General features: G+C 49.2%; 1 protein-coding gene and 1 gene segment (V, D, J or C); both read left to right on the top strand.

Annotated features, from left to right (window-relative positions):
* The first annotated feature begins 121 nt into the window (after window positions 1-121).
* LOC112582710 lies at window positions 122-17,361 on the top strand. The gene is made up of 7 exons (XM_045163844.1): window positions 122-182; window positions 265-676; window positions 936-1,018; window positions 2,072-2,175; window positions 2,346-2,440; window positions 2,556-2,640; window positions 17,302-17,361. The coding sequence occupies exons 1-7, from the start codon at window positions 137-139 to the stop codon at window positions 17,359-17,361; spliced, it is 885 nt and encodes a 294-aa protein (XP_045019779.1). The 5' UTR covers window positions 122-136.
* An 802-nt stretch (window positions 17,362-18,163) lies between these two features.
* On the top strand, window positions 18,164-19,610 carry LOC102390213. The segment is given in 3 exon segments: window positions 18,164-18,261; window positions 18,344-18,776; window positions 19,556-19,610. Coding segments are annotated over 3 exon segments (534 nt in total).
* The last annotated feature ends 1,603 nt before the right edge of the window (window positions 19,611-21,213 follow it).

The following is a 21,213-nucleotide window of genomic DNA, read 5'->3' as shown; positions in this document are numbered from 1 at the left end:
TATACAGAGGTCCCTCCCGTATGCAAATATCCACTCTGGTCACAGGGTAGAAACACAGCACCAGCTCCCTTAAATTCAAGCCTCCTCCTCAGGCTTGAAGAGACTTGCGGGAGTAGTGACTCTCATCTGCTCGAAGATGAACCCACTGTGGACCCTCCTCTTTGTGCTCTCAGCCCCCAGAGGTGAGTGTCTCTGGGTCAGACATGGGCACGTGGGGAAGCTGCATCTGAGCCCACGGGTCACCGTGCTTCTCTCTCTCCACAGGGGTCCTGTCCCAGGTGCAGCTGAAGGAGTCGGGCCCCAGCCTGGTGAAGCCCTCACAGACCCTCTCCCTCACCTGCATGGCCTCTGGATTCTCATTGACCAGCTATGCTGTAGGCTGGGTCCGCCAGGCTCCAGGGAAGGCGCTGGAGTGGGTTGGTGGTTTAGATAATGATGGAGACACATGCTATAACCCAGCCCTGAAATCCCGGCTCAGTATCACCAAGGACAACTCCAAGAGCCAAGTCTCTCTGTCACTGAGCAGCGTGACAACTGAGGACACGGCCGTGTACTACTGTGCGAAGGACACAGTGAGGGGAAGTCAGTGTGAGCCCAGACAAAAACCTCCCTGCATTGGGGCCCGTGACCACCAGGGGGCGCTCAGGACTCAGTACAGAGCTGAGCCCTGGAGCAGGTGCAGAAGAGGCGTTGGGAGATGGGGATCCTGGGTGGGATTCTCCTCAGGGCTTCTCTTTCCTCCTCCTGCCCAGGAGCTGCACCTCAGACCCTCTTCTGTGTCCTGGTATTTCATTGTGGTTTATGTCACTCTCAGACAACTGTGTGTGTATATACATTTCAATTTAGCTTGAAGCAAGGATAGCTTTTTGAAAACACACACTCACACATAATACTCAACAGCTAAATTTTTTCCCCTTCATTTTTATTCCTTCAAGGGAACTCAGTAAAACACTTGCTGCTCCTACTGCTAAGTCACTTCAGTCGTGTCCGACTCTGTGTGACCCCATAGACGCCAGCCCATCAGGCCCTGGGATTCTCCAGGCAAGAACACTGGAGTGGGTTGCCATTTCCTCTCCAATGCATGAAAGTGAAAAGTGAACGTGAAGTTGCTCAGTCGTGTCTGACTCTTCGCGACCTCATGGACTGCAGCCCACCACGCTCCTCCGTCCATGGGATTTTCCAGGCAAGTGTGCTGGAGTGGGCTGCCATCGCCTTCTCAGTCTGCTTTTTAAGTGCTGACACTTAAAACACTTGACTCTCGTTAATTTAAAAGTGTTAACTGTCCTGAAAGGAAACATCAGATATTTAAACATTTTAATCTTTGTTTTGTTTTCTACATGAGGAAGGAAAAGACTCAACCGCCTTCTTCCTGTCAAACTGCACCATTATAATCTGGAGCAAGCAGTGTCAAAAGCTCCAGTGTCAGGGGTCCCCAGGGCTGCATATGCAATGATTCTCATCATTCACAGATTCTGTACTGCAAATTCACCTACTTGCTAGCTTTTATTGGCATCTTAACACAAACACTGTTACCTTGTGTCCTTATATAGACATTGACACTTTGGCCAGTTCACTGAGTCACTCAACACACACACATTCCAGGTGAGCCAATCCGGGTGATACCATCTCGCCTCAACATCTCTGAAGTCCACATCCCATTCTGAGCTTATGTCGGGATCATTCATAAGGGCAAATACAGAGGTCCTCAGGTGGATTTCTCTGTGGAGTCAATGTGGAGACCACCACAATCTGTCCTCGCTCCCATCACAGTGACCGTCACTGGCACAGGGAAAGGAAGCAGGAGTTGTGCTGGGCTCAGCCCTGAGGAAAGACCCAAGGACTGAGAGGACGAGGGGCTGAGCTGAGATGGGCAAGGGGCAGGAGGTGGGGGCCCTCAGGACAGAGACTCTGGCCTCAGAAAGGGGGACCTGCCCTGGGATCTGGTTCCAAGCCATCTGATAGACACACTGCTTTCCCACCCTTGCTTGCCAACCATGTAAACTCAGAAGGCACCCATGGGGATCCTGGAATGACCAGGGTGATTGTGACCACAGCCTCTCTGCACTCACAGGAATAGAGCTCCTCAATGCACATTCCTCCTCAAGCTCCAAGGAAAAACCCACCCCTGGGCTATGGGAGCTCACCACTCTCTGCTTACACAGGATGGAGGTCTCAGTGAAGGCAGAGCTGTTGTGTAGAAGATGAGGCTTTGGGGTCTTCTCCTCTTACTGGTGGCTGTTCCCCAAGGGGAAGGTCAGGCATCAGGCACACATCTGTGGGGGTAATTGTGAAAGCAGGTGACTGACTGGGTTTGAATCTTCTTGCCCCCGGGTGTCCTGTCCCAGCTGAAGGTGCAGGAGTCGGGCCCAGAACTGGTGAAGCCCTCGCAGATCGTCTCCCTCACATGTGCTGTCTCTGGTTGCTCCGTCACGTGGTTATGGTAGGAGCTGGATCCACCAGGCCCCAGGGAAGGGGCTAGCGTGGATGGGAAGCACATACTATAATGGTGACACTTACCACAGCCCCTCCATCAAGAGCCACACCTCCATCTCCAGGGGCACGTCTAAGAACCAGTCCTCCCTGCAGCTGAGCTCTGTGACCACTGTGGACACAGCTGTGTATTACTGTGCAAGAGACACAGTAAGGGGATGTCAATGTCAGCCCAGACACAGGCCACCCTCCGGCACCCCATGACCACCAGGGGGCTTGTGGGACACACCGAGCACAGGGCTGAGCCCAGGAGCAGGTGCCCTGGGCTTGGAGGGGATGCTCAGGAAAGCCTGTGCTTTCCTCTTCCAGCCCAAGAGTCCACCAGAGACCCTTGTCTGTGTCCTAACGTCTCACTGCTGTACTTTATGTCACCCTCGGCATACTGTGGGAATATGCATGTTTTTGCAGTTTTAATTTCCTGTTGAAGTAGAATGGATTTTTTACATACACATTTAATACTCTAGAACTAACGATAATTTGTTGCTTTACTTTTCTTCTCCTGAAAGGATATCAGCATATCCCTGAGGCCCATCACCATTTTCCTGGTGAGTCTGAATCTAGAAATTTTTGAAGGTTCTGAGAAGACACAGGAGATTTCAGTTGCTACAATTTTTGTTGTTTTTGAACATGTACATGGACATGTTCTGTACATGTTTTGTACCTGTGGAAGGAAGAGACTCACTCCTTCTTTCAGTGAAACTGCAAAAACAGGTAGAATTCTGCTGTGTCCAGTGTTATAGTTGTAGCACAGAGAGCCCCAATACTGCATATACAGACATCCTTGTTACTCAGATTCCGCATTTGCAAGTTCACCTACTTTTTAGCTACTATTAGCATAATAAAACATATACCATTTTTTCATGGTCATTAATGGACATTTACAATGTGGACTGCCTTTAAATCATCCAACACATGCATGTTTCTACTTGAGGGAAGTCAAGCCCATTCCCTCATTTTTCATCCAATCATGTAAATCAGTCTCCTTCATGTTCAGTTTACTGACATATTTTCACATTTTGTGCTCCTTACGTGACAGTTTCCCTCTTTAAAATGACCCCGTGCGTAGTCCTCATGCACAGGCTAGTGTCTCTAAGCACCCATTGCTGCAAGCTAATTTTAAATAGAAAATATCTCTCTCAGAAAGGTTCATTCAGGCAAGAATGGTACTTCTCAGCATGTGAGCTTGACATTGATGCCTCAAATATAAATATCATTTTTTAAGATGGGATTCAGATCTCAATCTTTGTTTTTTGAGGTAGCCTTGGAAACTTGGTTGAGTTCCAAATACTGATGGTAAAATGGAGATTTATGGACAAGAAGGAGATTGACTGGATGGAAGATGACCATGAAGAGATTTCAAGTTCAGGGGGTCCTGGCTAGACTGTCTCCCAAGGATTCTTGGTCAATAGACATCAGGGAAAACAGAATCACCTGGGAGACAGCAGGTTTAATGAAATGACTCCAACATTGAGAATGATCAGAGGTCAAGGGTAAGCGTGCTCACTAATCTGACTTAGGTGTCTTGATAAAACTAGGAAAGGATGGACACAGAAACCCACAGGTCAAGACCTCGTTGAGAAACAAATTTTAGGAAGCCAGAGTAGAATGTGGTCAAGGCGTCCTTGTCACCTTGGGATTCAGCATTCTTATCTTCATTGACCTGGTCCTCTGAAAGTCAGCTTTAACCCAGAGGAAGATGATCTGTCTGGTCCTTCCCCATCCTGCTGGCATCTCTGAGCTGTGAGCATCCCCCGGGTCTGAGGAAGGTGGAGTGATGTAGTGACCTCTGTGAAGAGGTCTCATGCTTTCTCCTTCCCAGGTGTCCTGTCCCAGGTGCTGGGGCGGGAGTCGAACCAGGACTATTGGAGGCCCTCTCCTCACCTGGTCTGTCTGTGGATTCTGCATCACACAGAGTGCTGACTGCTGGGACTGGAGCCCTCGCTCTTAAGAGTCAGAGCTGCAGTGACGGGGTGCTTTGGTCCCGGGAATAGCGCAGCATAGAGCATGTCTCTCCAGAAACCACTCTCCATCCAGAGACATGTCCATCTAGCTCCACGAGGACCTGGACACAACCCTGTGTTGCTGTCCCAGGAGGTCCAGGGAGAAGTCAGACCCAACCCACGTAACACTGCCTACAGGGCTGCTCCAAGCACCAGGGGACACCCGCGCCATCAGGAAACAAGAGGACACTTTTCAAGGCAGGAGAGAAAATGTCACGATGAGGTTTTCTCTCAGAAGCTGGGGTCTCTCCACTGGAACATTCCCTCCCCTGCAAGCTCCTTCCACTGTCACCCCAGAGAGCTTTCCTGTTTCTGAACCTGGGATGCGATTTCATGGAGTCAGGCTGGTCTGTCTTTCCCCATCTGTCTTAGGACAGGCTGCACAGAAATATTTACTCAGGGGACCTATTAGGTCACCACTTTCTGTTACCTGCTGTCAACTTTTTAATTGTTAATTCTTCTACTTAACTTCGAGTCTGCTTTCACCTTCAGATGGATTTCCAAATCCTCTCAGGCTGAAATTCTCCCCAGCTCTGTTAGACTCTGTGTCTTTCATTTAAATAGTGAGTAGTATTTGAAGTTGGCAATTGATGTCATAGAGCACTGGAGTGACTTTTTCCCCAGAGGACACTTGAAAATGTCTGGACACCAGTTAGGCTGTATCGTAAGGGGTGAATTGTAGGTGGCTAGTTCTGCATTTGGTAGACAGATAAATAATAGATGAAATAGAAATGAAAATAAAAGGAAACAACGCAAACAATTGGATCCTAACAATACGGTTCAGTACAGTCTCTCGGTCCTGCCCGACTCTTTGGGACCCCATGAATCACAGCACACCTCACCTCCCTGTTCTTCTCCAACTCCAGGAGAATACTCAAACTCATGTCCATCGAGTCAGTGATGCCATCCAGCCATCTCATCCTCTGTCGTCCCCTTCTCCTCCTGTCCCCAAGCCCTCCCAGCATCACAGATTTTTCCAATGAGCCAACTCTTCGCATGAGGTGGTCAAAGTATTGGAGTTTCAGCTTTAGCATCAGTCCTTCCGATGAACACCCAGGTGATCTCCTTTAGAATGGACTGGATGGATCTCCTCATGGTCCAAGGGACTCTCAAGAGTCTTCTCCAACACCACAGTTCAAAAGCATCAATTCTTCAGCGCTCACCTTTCTTCATAGTGAAGAAATTCTCACATCCATACATCTCACATTTGACATCCAGCATTTGAGCACGTTAGCATTTTGTACTTTAGCTCCTCTAAAGGTGTGTAACAGTATCTCATCTGCCTGTTATTTCATGCTTCCTAAGTAGTCAAACAGGAGATGACAAGAGTGAACATCGACATTTTGGAATCAGCCAACTAAGAAGGACTGGAATGGGTGGGTTTAACTCAGAGGACCATTATATCTACTACGGCAGGCAAGAATCCCTTAGGAGAAATGGAGTAGCCATCATAGTCAACAAAAGAGTCTGAACTGCAGTACTTGGATGCAGTGTCAAAAATGACAGAATGATCTCTGTTTGTTTCTGGGGCAAAGCATTCAATATCATGGTAATCCTAGTGTATACCCTGACCAGTAATGCTGAAGAAGTAAGTTCAACGGTGCTATGAAGACCTACAGGACCTTCTAGAATTAACATCCAAAGAAGATGTCCTTTTCATTACAGGGGACTGGATTGCATAAGTAGGAAATCACGAAAAACCTGGAGTAACAGGCAAATTTGGCCTTGGAGTACAGAATGAAGCAAGACAAAGGCTAATAGAGTTCTGCCAAGAGAATGCACTGGTCATAACAAACACCCTCTTCCAACCACATAAGAGAAGACTCTACACATAGACATCACCAGATGGCCAACACAGAAATTAGATTGATTATATTGTTTGATGCCAAAGATGGAGAAGCTCTATAGAGTCAGCAAAAACAAGACCAGGAGCTGACTGTGGCTCAGATCATGAACTCCTTATTGCCAAATTCAGACTTAAATTGAAGAAACTAGGGAAAACCACTAGACCATTCAGGCGTGACCTAAATCAAATTCCTTACGATTATACAGTGGAAGTGAGAAATAGGTTTAAGGGACTAGATCTGACAGAGTCCCTGATGAACAATGGACAGAGGCTTGTGACAATGTACAGGAGACAGGGAGCAACACCATCCCCACGGAAAAATAAATGCAAAAAGCAAAATGGCTATCTGAGGAGGCCTTACAAATAGCTGTTAAAAGAAGAGACAGGTGGAGAAAAGGAAAGATATACCCATTTGAATGAAGACTTTCAAAGAACAGCAAGGAGAGAGAAGAAAGCCTTCCTCAGGGATCAATGCAGAGAATTAAAGGAAAACAATAGAATGGGAAAGACTAGAGATCTGCTCAAGAAAATTAACGATACCAAGGTAACATTTGATGCAAAGATGGGCTCAAGAAAGGACAGAAATGTTATGGACCTAACAGAAGCAGAAGATATTAAAAAGAGGTGGCAAGAATACAAAGAACTGTACAAAAAACATCTTCACAACGCAGATAATCATGATGGTGTCATCACTCACCTAGAGCCAAACATTCTGGAATGTGAAGTCAATGGGCCTTAGAAAGCATCACTATGAACAAAGCTAGTGGAGGTGATGGAATTCCAGTTGAGCTACTTCAAATCCTAAAAGATGATGCTGTGAAAGTTTGCACTCAATATGACAGCAAATTTGGAAAATTCAGCAGGGGCCACAGGACTGGAAAAGGCAGTTTTCATTGCAATCCCTAAGAAAGGCAGTGCCAGAGAATGCTCAAACTACTGCACAATTGCATTCATCTCAAACGCCAGTAAAGTAATGCCAAAATTCTCCAAGTAGCCTTGGACAATATGTGAACTGAGAACTTTAAGATCTTCAAGTTGGTTTTAGAAAAGGCAGAGGAACCAGAGATCAAATTGCCGACATCTTCTGGATCATCAAAAAAGCAAGAGAGTTTCAGGAAAACGTCTATTTCTGCTTTATTGACTATGCCAAAGCTTTTAACTGTGTGTATCACAATAAACTGTGGAAAATTCTTAAAGAGATGTCAATACCAGACCCCCTGACCTGCCTCTTGAGAAATCTGTATGCAGGTCAAGAAGCAACAGTTAGAACTGGACATGGAACAGACTGGTTCCAAATAGGAAAAGGAGTACATCAAGGCTGTATATTGTCACCCTGCTTATTTAACTTATATACAGAGAACATCATAGGAAATGCTGGGCTGGATGAAGCACAAGCTGGAATCAAGATTGCCGGGAGGAATATCAATAACCTCAGCTATGCAGATGACACCACCCTTATGGCAGAAAGTGAAGAAGGACAAAAAGCTACTTGATGAAAGTGAAAGAAGAGAGTGAAAAAGTTGGCTTAATACTCAACATTCAGAAAACTAAGGTCATGAAATCCGGTCCCATCACTTCATGGCAAATAGATGGAGAAACAGTGCAAGAAGTGAGAGACTTTATTTTGGGGGGCTCCAAAATCACTGCAGATGCTGACTGCAACCTGGAATCAAAAAGACGATTACTCCTTGGAAGAAAAGTTATGACCAATCTACACAGCATATTAAAAAGCAGAGACATTACTTTGTCAAAAAAGGTTCGTCTAGGCAATGGCACCCTATTCCAGTACTCTTGCCTGGAAAATCCCATGGATGGAGAAGCCTGGTAGGCTGTAGTCAATGGGGTCGCTTAGAGTCGGACACGACTGAGTAACTTCCGTTTCACTTTTCACTTTCATGCATTAGAGAAGAAAATGGCAACTCAATCCAGTGTTCTTGCCTGGAGAATCCCAGGGACGGGGGAGCGTGGTGGGCTTCCATCTATGGGATCGCACAGAGTCGGACAAGACTGACGCTACTTTGCTGCAGCAGTCAAGGCTATGGTGTTGCCAGTAGGAATGTATGGATGTCAGAGTTGGACTGCAAAGAAATCTGAGCCCCGAAGAAATGATGCTTTTGAACTGTGGTGTTGGAGAAGACTCTTGAGAGTCTCTTGAACTGCAAGGGGATCCACCCAGTCCATCCTAAAGGAAATCAATCCTGAATATTCATAATAATCCTGAAGGACTGAAGTTGAAGCTGAAACTCTAATACTTTGGCCACCTGATGCTAAGAGCTGACTCATTTGAAGAGACCCTGAGGCTTGGAAAGATTGAAGGTGGGAGGAGAAGGGGATGACAGAAGATGAGATGGTTGGATGGCATCACTCACTCCATGTACTTAGGTTTGGGTAAACTCCAGGAGTTGGTGATGTGACGTTGGTGACACCAGGGAGGCCTGGCGTGCTGTGGTCCATGGGGTCCCAGAGAGTCAGACACGACTGAGTGACTGACTGAACTCAAATAGTCAGATGATAAAACAATATCTATATGAAAAGACAGGGCCATCCTATACTGTGTCTTCAGTCCTCTTCCTGGATGCAGTGATTTCAATGCAGCTCATAAACCACATGTTCCCCTAACCAAATTCAAATACTGAGTGAGCTGAAGGGAAGAGACCTCACAGGGACCCAGAAACACCACAGGGATGGTGATCACACTCCATCCCCACTTACAAGGACAGGGCTGGTCCACATGGAAACTCCTCCTCATGCTCCAGGGTACAATCCACCCCTGGGTTGAGGGAGCTCACATCCCTCCTCCCACAGGGCTGAGGTGTCAGGAAAGGCAGCGTGGTGGTGTAGAAGACAGGGGTGTGGGGTCTTCTCCTCTGCCTGGTGACAGCTCCCAAGTTGAGGGTCTCAGGTGCAGATATGGGACTGTGGGGATCGTTGTGACTGCAGGTCACTGACAGGGACTGATTCTCCTTCCCAGTGTCCCCTCCCAGAAGCACTGCAGCAGTCGGGCCAGAACTGGTGAGCCCTCACTGACCCTGTCCTCAGGTGCGCTGTCTCTGCTTCCTCCATCACATTGTTATTGTGGGAACTGGATATCCCAGGCCGCAGGGAAGGGGCTAGAGCAGATGGCATGCATAAACTACGACGGTGACACTGACCACAGCCCCTCCATCAGGAGCCACGCCTCCATCTCAGAGACATCCAAGATCAGTTCTCCCTGCAGCTGAGCTCTGTGACCGCTGAGGACACGGCCGTGTGTTGCTGGGCAAGAGACACAGTGAGGGGAAGGCAGTGTGAACCCAGACACAAGCCACCCTCTGGGGGCTCTATGACCAGCAGTGGGTGCTGGGCACACACAATTGTGTGTTGCACGAGCAGGTGCAGAAGGTCATTGACAGCTGGTCTCCTGTTGGGAGGCTTCCTCTCCTTGTAGCAGTTTTTCTGGGGAACTTCTCTGCATTCATGACTCTTAGGTACCTCCTCAGTCTCTGAGGCAGATTGGTGGTTGGGATAGGGGATTATATCCTCACTGCATGAAAGACACAGTCTCTAGGGTTGCTTCCTCTTGTCACTTAGGCCCGTTCTCTGGACATTTGGTGTAAGCTCGCTATGTCCACAGGAGAGGCTCTGTGTGACTCAACAGTGCGGCTCAGCACAGCAGGGCCAGTGAACCAGCTAGACAGCGGTCAGCAGTTTAAATGCAGCTGGACTCAGACAACAGAGGTGTATAAACCAAGAGCCAGGGAAGAACCCCCCTTGGTGGTGCTAAGTGAACTGACATCTCACTCACTGCATCAGCCATAGTTCTCTATATGGAGACGCAGCGGGACCTACACGCCAGCCTGAGATAGAAGCTGAGTCTGCTGACAGCACGCACAGATGCAGGAAGATGAAAAGTTTGTGTCGTCTGTTCCTGCATATATGTCTGTGGTGTCCTCAGACTCACCTTCTACATCAACCTGGGGTGGGGTCCCAATGAATTTCCATGGAGAGAACTATGAATAATGGTCTGAGTGTGGTGTAGCTCTTTGAGCACCACTGAGCGGCATTCCTCCCTTCACTAATTGACAGGCTCTAGTAGGTGCAGCAGCCTCTGTCCTTTGGGTGGTTTTACGGCAGATAGAGGACACATACTAAAGGGAAGCTTTTACTTTAAAACAATGCCTACTTGATATCCTCAGCTTTCTTGTCCAGCTATGAGCCACGAGAAGTATATGTGAGGACAAGTCTTTCAATGAGAGAGTACAATACATCTAAGGAATATACAGAATATTCCCTGATGAATAAAGAAGCCATTGTGAGCACCGTCGTGGTGTTCAGCCATCCCTCCTGACTGTCTCATGGAACAAACACTACCTTTAGCTCATGGAACGTGGTGATTTTAAACACTTTTGTCCTAATATATGCATGCTGGTCGTTCCAGTCATGTTAGACTCTTTACCACCCAATGGACTGTAGCCCATTCGGCTCTTCTGTCCATGAAATTTTCCAAGTAAGAATACTGGAGCAAGTTACCATGCTCTCCTCCAGGGCATCTTCGTGACCCAGGGATCAAACCTGTGTCTCTTACATCTGCTTATTGGGAGGCGGGTTCCTTATCACTAGCGCCATCTTCCGATCATTATGTGAGTCTCATTCAGCAGAAATCACACAAAGAGAAGTGAACAGAGTAAACAATGAGAAAGTGAATGTTGCTCAGTTGTATCCAACTCTTTGTGATCCCCCAGACTATACAGTCCATGGAATTTTCCAAGGAAGAATACCGGAGTGAGTAGCATTTCCCTTCTACAGGGCATCTTCCCAACTCAGGGATCAAACCCAGGTATCCCAAATCAGGCAGATTCTTCACCAGCTGAGCCACAAGGGAAGCCCAAGTATACTGGAGTGGGTAGCCTATCCTTTCTCCAGCAGATCTTCCAGTCCCAGGAGTCGAATCCTATACGGTAGGATGATTCTTTACCAACTGAGCTAACAGTTCAGCTGCTAAGTAATGGCTGACTTTTCACAACCCCATGCACTGCAGCATGCCAGACTTCCCTGTCCATCTCCAACTCCCAGAACGTGCTCAAGCTTATGTCCATCCAGTCGATGATGCCATGCAACCATCTCATCCTCTGTCATCCCCTTTTCCTCAAGTTTTCAATCTTTCCCATCATCAGGGTCTTTTCCAATGAGTCTGTTCTTCAAATCAGGTGGCCAAAGTATTGGAGCTTCAGCTTCAGCATCAGTCCTTCCAATGAATATTCAGGACTGGTCTCCTTAGGATAGACTGGTTTGATCTCCTTGCAGGCCAAAGACTCTCAACAGTCTTCTCCAACACCACCTGTCAAAAACATCAATACTTGAGCGCTCAGCTTTCTTTATGGTCCAACTCTCGTATCCATACATGACTACTGGAAAATCCATAGCTTTACAAGACAGACTTTGGCCAGCAAATAAAGTCTCCCCTTTTTAATGTGCTGTCTAGGTTGGTCAAAGCTTTTCTTCCAAGGAGCATGCTATCAGGGAAGCTTGAACTGAATCGCGGAAGCCCAAACAATGAGAAAAATCACAAGCCAATGAAACAAGGAGCCCAGATGCGGGTGGTCCCAGATTTGGTGAAATCAGCAGTTCATGTACCTGGAGAGAATGAACAACCTTCCACATGGCACACCCACATGTCAGCCCCTCCCTCAAGGGACCCCCTATCATGTATGGATGTGATGACTGCATTCCCTGGTTACACGGGGACATGGAAAGGGGCTGGGAGAAGGGGACAGCTCCTATCAAATTACCTAAGGAACCCAGAATCACAGAGAGGCACTTTATCCTGCCTTCTGACTACAACTGGGCCACCAGGGACATAAATCTCCTCACCGTGGTGCTTTCTGAATTCCAGCCTATTGAAGAGCTTCAGAATCTGAGCCTAAAATAAGTGCCCTGCTGAGTCCTTCATCCCTGTCTCTCTATGTTGGTCAAGTCTGTCCAGGCTCCTCTGACTCTTAGTGACATTGGATTTCTCCTTCGACTCCCAGGTCAAGGACAACCTCAGCTGGTACCTGCTGGTTCCTGCATCAAGAGGTAGTGTGTGAGGAAACCGTGATTTCCACCATTAAAGCAAGGAAATTCTCAACACCAAAAGTTTCCCTGGACCTAACAAAGTCCTAACATTACAGGGCAATCCCCCAGCACAATACCAGAGAGGTGGGCAATCCACAGTCCAGGGGAGATCTGCCCAGGAATGCAAAGCTTCAGGAGGAGCACCTTCTGGGTAATTACTACCAATTCCTGCAGGACCAGCAATAACCACTGTAAGGATGAGAGATCCTGGAGGCCACAGCCCATGGTTTGTGGGATATAACTCCACAAACATCCAGGTCTTCAAGGTGAGTGTGCATATTTATCCCTTCAGGACACCTGACGGACAAAGGGAAGGCCAATGCTGAGAAATGTTAACACCTATCCAGAAGGTTAATCAGGCAGACCCTCCATAGAAGAGCTCTTCGCCCAGCTTCTCCTAGGAGGTGAACAGAAATTCTTGTCTACTTCAGACCTACGGAGGGGTCATATCTCATGGCTAAGTGAAGGGAATGCACCAGGGCACTGCAGCCCAGGAGGGAGTAGAATGCAGATGGCCCAGTACTGAAAACCCTGGCAATGCTCAGAGCTCAGACCCAGATCCCCTGAGTCATGGGTATTCAACCTCAACAATGCAGGTAGCCCCTACCCTCATGTGACCTCCAAGGACCTGGCAGAGCTATGATATGCAGCCTCTTTGAGGAGGGGAGCTAGTGTGCAGACACCACAGCCAGCCACCATTCAGGAGGCAGGGCGCTGAGGTCTGGTACCCACAGGCTTGAGACCAGGCTTGGAGCCCTCACTACTGGCCTCAGACCCGCTCTCTCCTGCCTGATCAACATGGCCAGTATCCCTCTCCTGCTCTTGGGTATCTGACGATCTCAGGAATATTTATGAAGGTTCCATCAGAGACTCAGAACAGGGGGAAGCAGGCTTGTCACAGGGTCCTGCTGGAGGACACGTGGCTGACTCCGCAGTGGGTCTATCTCCTCACTGACACCAGGTCCTGAGGTCCTCAGGCAGGTGGTCAGGAGGGATGGAGAGAAGCAGGATGGAGTCTGAGGACGGATGCACCCCGAGGCCATTCTGCTGAAGCGATGTCCTGCCTGGGGACACGCACATGGCTGGCCTAGCTTCTCTGCAGGGTGCTGTTGTGGCAACCCTCTCCAGTGTTCCTGCCCAGAGAATCCCATGGACAGAGGAGTCTGGTGGGCTACATTCTGTGGGGTCTCAAAGGGTCAGACACGACCGAGGTGACTGAGCATGCTCAATCCCCCTTTCCCTGGGTGAGCACTCCCTCAGGGCAGCCTCTCCTGAGTCACTGACACGGGCTCTGCCTCATCCTCCTGCAGCGTCTCAGGTGTCTCCTCACAGGTGTGGGCACTAGTAGACCCTCAGTTGTTTGTGCTGTGAGTTGTCAGGGGCGACTGCACTGGTTTCCGACAAGGGGGCTCATCTGGACCTTCTTGTGGGGCCCCTGCAGGGTCCAGGTGCTGCAAGAACAGGTGAGCCCAGGAGTGAACGGTAGGTGGAGTGGGCATCGAGCCCCGCGCTTCTGCGTGCAGCTATCCTGTGACATGATGTTAGCCCACAGGGGGCTCCAGGAGGCCAAGGGACCCCACGTCCTCGAGAGCCTCTGGACTCACTATGAGTGTCAACTGCATCAGTGCCCCTGCAGCCCCAGGCGGCGACGTCCAGGTGTTCTCACAAACTCCTTCCTTGGGGTCTCTCTACAGAGTGTGTGCATTTATTGAGGCTATTTCTGCTGCTGCTGCTGCTGCTAAGTCGCTTCAGTCGTGTCCATCTCTGTGCAATCCCAGAGACGGCAGCCCACCAGGATGCCCCATCCCTGGGATTCTCCAGGCAAGAACACTGGAGTGGCTTGCCATTTCCTTCTCCAAAGGCTATTTCTAGAGATCATTAAAACAACATGCTGTCTCTAGAAGAATACTCTGAAGGTAGAACACAGCCACTTAATACCAGACCAGAAACACTGTTAAGACTGCCCTGTGAGCCCAGGCAGTGGGTGCCCAGGACCCCAGTGCAGGCTGCTGCCCAGGAGCATGTGAGGAGGGGGCCAGGGAGTCTCAGAGATGGAGTCTTCTCTTTTCACTGAAAACAATAACTAGCAGGACAAGGACTGGTAACGTTTAATATTGGGGCCTGTTGGGATTACACAGCACAGAGAGTCCATGAGAATTATGTGAGGATATGTCTGATTCTGTGTATGAGTGTGTGAATGTGTGTGAGTGTGTATGTGAGCATGCCAGTCTGGATGTGTGTGCATGTTTGTGTGTGTGTCAGTGTGTATATGAGTGTGTGAATGTGTTTGAGTCTATGGGCGAGTGTGGATGTGTGTGCATGTTTGTGTGTGTGATGTGTGCATGAGTGTTTGTGTATGTGTGTATATTTGTGAGTGTGAATGTGTGCATGTGTTTGCTTGTGTTTGTGTGTAGGTGTGTGTGTGTGTGTGAGAGAGTTAGCATGTCTCTGTGTGACAGGTGTGTGTGTTTCTGTGGTGATAGGTGTCTGTGCATGTGTAGGCATGTGTGTGTTTGACAGGTGTGTGTGTGACTGTGTGCGTATGTAACATGTGTGTGAGTGTGAGACAGGTGAGTGTGTGTCACAGGTGTGTGTGTTTGAAGGTGTGTGTGACAGGTGTGTGTAGCAGGTGTGTGTGTGTGTACAGGTGTGTGGATGACTGTGTGTATCTGTATGTCTGTATGACAGGTGAGTGTGTTTGTGTGACAGGTGTGTGTGTGACATGTGTGTGTGGGTAACAGGTGTGTGTGTGAAAGGGTGTGTGTGTGTGTGACAGAAGTGTGGTCTACCAAGTATGTCTGTGTGTGACAGGTGCATGTTTGACAGGAGTGTGTGTCTGTAAAGGTACGTGTATGTGTGACAGATGTGTGTTACTGTTTGTCTGTATGTTTGTGTGACATTCATTGTGTGTGTAACAGGTCTCTGTGTGTGTAACAGATGTGTCTGTGTGTAAGACAGGTGTGTGTGTTAAGGGGTGTGTGTGTGTGTCTGTGACAGGTGTGTGTGTGACAGGTGTGTCTGTATATGTGAGGGGTGTGTGTGCACCAGGTGTGTGTGTGTACCAGGTGTGTGTGTGTGTACCAGGTGTGTGGGTGTGACAGGTGTGTGTGTGTGTGTGTGAAGGGGTGTGTGTGTGTGACAGGTGTGTCTTTGTATGAAGGGGTGTGTGTGTGTGACAGGTGTGTCTGTGTATGAAGGGGTGTGTGTGTGTGACAGTTGTGTGTGTGTGCCAGTTTTGTTTCTGAAGGGGTGAGTGTGTGTGACAGGTGTGTCTATGTATGAAGGGGTGAGTGTGTGTGACAGATGTCTATGTGTGACCGCTGTGTCTGTGTGTGTGAAGAGGTGTGTGTGACAGGTGTGAGTGTGAAAGGGGTGTGTGTGACAAGTATATGGGTGTGTGACAGGTGTGTGCATGTGTGACACGTGTGTGTGTGTGTAAGGTGTGTTGTGTGTGTGAGTGTGTGTGTCTGTATGCCTGTATGTATGTGTGTGTATGACAGGAGTGTGTGTGTGTAACAGCTGTGTGTGTTTGTGTGTGTAACAGCGGTGTGTTTGTGTGTGACAGGTGTGTGTCTGTAACAGGTGTGTGTGTGAGACAGGTGTCTGTGTGTCTGTGACATGTTTGTGTGTGTGTGTGTGTAAAGGGGTGTGTGTGTGTGACAGCTGTGTGTAACAAGTATGTGTGTGTGTGACAGGTATGTGTGTGGGTGACAGGTTTGTTGGGTGTGTGATTGTGTCTGTCTGTATGTCTGTGTGACTGGTGTGTTTGTGTGACAGGAGTGTGTGTGTAACAGGTGTGTGTGTGTGTGTACCCCATGGACTGTGGCGTGCCAGTCTTCTCTGTCCTTTCTAGGCAAGAATCCTGGAGTGGGTTGCCTTTCCTATTCCTGGGAATCTCACACACGGGGAGTCAACCCAGCACTCCTACATTGCAAGTGGATTCTTTACTACAAGAGGCAAAATTCTCATTATCCACAGAACACTGTAGATAGAAAACCTAAAGACTCCACACAAAGCTACGAGACCACACTCATTCAGAGCACTGAACTCAACAGGTCAGAGTGGGTACCAGCATCAAATTGCTCATGGCTTAGGAGTTGTTGGGGATTCTCTGGATCCCAATTCTGATGCCATAAATGAAACCCCATAGAAACCAACTGGTAGTGGAATTGGGGATGTGGTCTGCGGCCTTCCAGTCCCATGAGATGAGAAGCATATTTGGGTTTTACAGGTGGTCCAGTGGGATCACAAAATCAGCGAAAGTGCAGGAGAGAGGAAAGCCTGTTAGGAGATGCACCACAGGACTCCACTGGCTTTGATGATGGACGAAGGTGTTGAGCCAAGGGATGAGGGCGCACCTAGAAGCTCAGTGACCTGGATGCCAGACGCCCACAGTTCCAGGGTCACCCTCAGGAGTCTTGGCCATGTTGCATAGTATCGGGCACAAGTGACCCCACAAGCTCTGAGGCAGAGTGAGGTGGGGCCTCTCCCCAGAGCACATTCAGGTGTTGGGAAACGGGATCTGGCACAGAAGACATGCTCCTGCAGAACTGCTGTGGCTAAAGCCAGACCGGGAAGGGCTTTGCATAGACAGCAGGTTCTAACTCAGTCAGTGCACAGGTGAGATCTCTGTGCTGAGGAAGAGCTGACCTGCACCAGACCCGAAGGGGTGACGTCTCAGGGCAGGAGAAGACCAGGGTCCCATGGACAGGGCGTCCGTCAGAGTGGGGACACACACTGGTCACTTCTGGCTCCAGGAGGGATAACCCCACTGATGACATGTTGACAGCACTCCCCACCCCGGGCAAACCCGCTGCCAAGTCCACACGTGCTGTGACTGTCGTCAGCCCCAGGCTACATCCTCACACACAGAAGTGCAGGAGTGAGGACACAGCTGCAGGGCCACAGGGAGGTGGGGGAGCAGAGCCCTAAGGCGCTCCCAGGAGCTGTGTGTCCTCAGTCCTCAGCAGACTTGGGGTCCTCAGTGTCCACCCTCAGGGAGGAGATGCTGAGGTTCACGAGTTCCTGCAGACACTCAGTTGTGCACAGGAAAATGCAGCCCACTGGGCAAGTCAGCCGTGCTGGGAAGACGAGCATCTCAGCAGAAATGTCTACTTTGTCCACAAAATTAATACTGGGTTTAACTACTCTGAACAAACCACCTCTAGAGTGATTCTTGAGGTTATTTAAGCCGTTCAAGATGAAAAAACAGTCAAGAAAGCAAAGGGAAATATAAATGTTTTGGGAATTCAGATAAACATTAAATTTTACTCAACTGCATTTGAATTCAATGTGATTAGTACATGTATATTTTTCTCTTTGTATATGGAGTGAGTAAATATCAGGTAATCAGAAAAGAAAAAAAAAATAAGAGTTTCTGTCTATCAAATGACTGGTACTTGAATGTGTGGTGGGCATCTGATGAGTAAAGGTAAACACGTTCGTGGGATTAAAGTCTCTACCACAAATCTGCCATGTTCCCTGAAAGTATCTGTTTCCTGACCAGACCTCCTTCATCATTTCCTTCCTCAACTGTTCCTGGTGTGGGGAAGGGGACCCCAGGAGGGGCTGAGTTCTCTGAGGACACAGTCAGCACCCCCCTCACAGGGGGAGTCCCATAGACAGGACCTCTATTCACTGCTTTCTGCTTCTTATAGGAGGTCCCTCCCATATGCAAATATCCACTCAGGTCACAGGGTAGAAACAGAGCACCAGCTCACTTAAATTCAGGCTCCTCCTCCGGCTTGAAGAGACTTGCCGGAGTGGTGACTCTCATCTGCTCGAAGATGAACCCACTGTGGACCCTCCTCTTTGTGCTGTCAGCCCCCAGAGGTGAGTGTCTCTGGGTCACACACGAGCACGTGGAGAAACTGCATCTGAGCCCACGGGTCACCATGCTTCTCTCTCTCCACAGGGGTCCTGTCCCAGGTGCAGCTGCAGGAGTCGGGCCCCAGCCTGATGAAGCCCTCACAGACCCTCTCCCTCACCTGTACGACCTCTGGATTATCATTAACCAGATATGGTATACACTGGGTCCGCCAGGCTCCAGGAAAGGCGCTGGAGTGGCTCGGTGATATAAGCAGTGGTGGAAGCACAGGCTATAACCCAGCCCTGAAATCCCGGCTCAGCATCACCAAGGACAACTCCAAGAGCCAAGTCTCTCTGTCACTGAGCAGCGTGACACCTGAGGACACGGCCACATACTACTGTGCAAGAGACACAGTGAGGGGAAGTCAGTGTGAGCCCAGACAAAAACCTCCCTGCATAGGGGCCCGTGACCACCAGGGGGCGCTCAGGACTCAGTACAGAGCTGAGCCCTGGAGCAGGTGCAGAAGAGGCGTTGGGCGGTGGGGGCCTGGGGGGAATTCTCCTCAGAGCTTCTCTTTCCTCCTCCTGCCCAGGAGCCGCACCGCAGACCCTCTTCTGTGTCCTGGTATTTCATTGTTGTGGTTTATGTCACTCTCAGACAACTGTGTGTGTATATATATATATTTTAATTTTTCCTTGAAGCAAGGATACCTTTATGCAAACACACACACAAACACACATAATACTCAACAGCTAAAATTTGTTCTCCTTCTTCTTCTCGCAAAGGAACTCAGTAAAACACTTGACTCGTTTATTTCAAACCTGTTAACTATCCTGAAAGGACACAAGATATTTAAACATTTTAATCTTTGTTTTGTTTTTGTACATGAGGAAGGAAGAGACACAACCTCCTTCTTTCTTTCAGACCGCACCATTAGAATCTGCAGCAAGCAGCGTCAAAGCTCCAGTGTCAGGGGTCCCCAGTGCTACATATGCAATGATTCTCATCATTCACCGATTCTGTTCTGCAAATTCACCAACATGCTAGCTTTTATAAGCGTCTTAACAAAAACACTGTTACCTTGTGTCCTTATATAGACAATGAACTTTGGCCAGTTCACTGAGTCACTCAACACACAAACATCCCAGGTGAGGGCAATCCGGGTGATACCATCTCGCCTCAACGTCTCTGAAGTCCACACTCCATTCTGAGCTTATGTCGGGATCATTCATAAGGGGAAATACAGAGGCCCTCAGGTAAATTTGTCCCTGGGGTCAACCTGGAGCCCACCAACATCGGTCCTCGCTCCCATCACAGTGACCATCACTGGCACAGGAAAAGGAAGCAGGAGCTGTGCTGGGCTCAGCCCTGAGGAAAGACCCAAGGACAGAGATGATGAAGTGCTGAGCTGAGATGGGCAAGGGGCAGGAAGTGGGGGCCGTCAGGGCAGAGACTCTGGCCTCAGAAAGGCAGACCTGCCCTGGGATCTGGTTCCAAGCCATCTGATAGACACACTGCTTTCCCACCCTTGCTTGCCAAACATGTAAATTCAGAAGGCACCTATGGGGATCCTGAGATGACCAGGGTGAGTGTGACCACAGCCTCTCTGGACTCACAGAGCTCCTCAATGAAAATTCCTCCTCAAGCTCCAGGGTAGAATCCACCCCTGGGCTGCTGGAGCTCACCACTCTCTGCTCACAGAGGATGGAGGTCTCAGTGAAGGCAGAGCTGTTGTGTAGAAGATGAGGCTTTGGGGTCTTCTCCTCTGACTGGTGGCTGTTCCCCAAGGGGAAGGTCAGGCGTCAGGCACACATCTGTGGGGGTAATTGTGAAAGCAGGTGACTGACTGGGTTTGAATCTTCTTGTCCCCGGGTGTCCTGTTCCAGGTGAAGATGCAGGAGTCGGGCGCAGAACTGGTGAAGCCCTCGCAGATCGTCTCCCTCACACGTGCTGTCTCTGGTTACTCCATCAGGTGGTTATGGTGGAAGCTGGATCCACCAGGCCCCAGGGAAGGGGCTAGAGTGGATGGGAAGCACATATTATAATGGTGACACTTACCACAGCCCCTCCATCAAGAGCCACACCTCCATCTGCAGAGACATCCAAGAACCAGTCCTCCCTGCAGCTGAGCTCTGTGACCACTGAGGACACAGCTCTGTGTTGCTGTGCAAGAGACACAGTGAGGGGAAGGCAGTGTGAGCCCAGACACCAGCCACCCTCCGGGGGCTCCATGACCACCAGCCGGTGCTGGGGACACTCAATTGTGTGTTGCAGGAGCAGGTGCAGATGGTGATTGACAGCTGGTCTCCTGTCAGGAGGCTTCTTCTCCTCGTAGCAGTTTTTCTGGGGAACTTCTCTGCATTCATGACTCTTAGGTACCTCTTCAGTCTCTGAGGCAGAATGGTGGTTGTGATAGGGGACAATATTCTCACTGCACGAAAGGCACAGTCTCTTAGGGTTGCTTCCTCTTCTCACTTAGGCCCGTTCTCTGGACATTTGGTGTAAGCTCGCTAAGTGCACAGGAGAGGCTCTGTGTGACTCGGCAGTGCTGCTCAGCACAGCAGGGCCAGTGAACGAGCTAGCCAGTGGTCAGCAGTGCAAGTGTAGCTGGACTCAGACAACAGAGGTGTATAAACCCAGAGCCAGGGAAGAACCCCCCTTGGTGGTGATAACTGAACTGACACCTCACTCACAGCATCAGCCATAGTTCTCTCCATGGAGACCCAGCGGGATATCCACACCAGCCTATGATAGAAGCTGAGTCTGCTGACACCACGCACAGATACAGGAAGATGAAAAGTTTGTGTCATCTGTGTTCCTGCATCTATGTCTGTGGTGTCCTCAGACTCACCTTCTGCATCAAACTGGGGTGTGGGTCCCACTGAATTTCCATGGAGAGAACTATGAATAATGCTCTGAGTGTGGTGTCATCTCTTTGAGCTCCACCGAGGGCATTCCTCCCTTCACTAATTGAC

This window comes from Bubalus bubalis, chromosome 20, assembly GCF_019923935.1.
Source record: "Bubalus bubalis isolate 160015118507 breed Murrah chromosome 20, NDDB_SH_1, whole genome shotgun sequence".
NCBI lineage: Eukaryota > Metazoa > Chordata > Mammalia > Artiodactyla > Bovidae > Bubalus > Bubalus bubalis.
Note: the sequence above shows the minus strand (reverse complement) of the source record. Positions and strands in the feature narration are given on the sequence as shown.

Coding starts and splice junctions, on each gene's coding strand:
- LOC112582710 (XM_045163844.1), top strand. CDS start 137: ATGAACCCACTGTGGACCCTCCTCTTTGTGCTCTCAGCCCCCAGAG. Junction 183..264: donor TGTGCTCTCAGCCCCCAGAG/GTGAGTGTCTCT, acceptor CTCTCTCCACAG/GGGTCCTGTCCCAGGTGCAG. Junction 2,441..2,555: donor TGCTCCGTCACGTGGTTATG/GTAGGAGCTGGA, acceptor CTCCATCTCCAG/GGGCACGTCTAAGAACCAGT.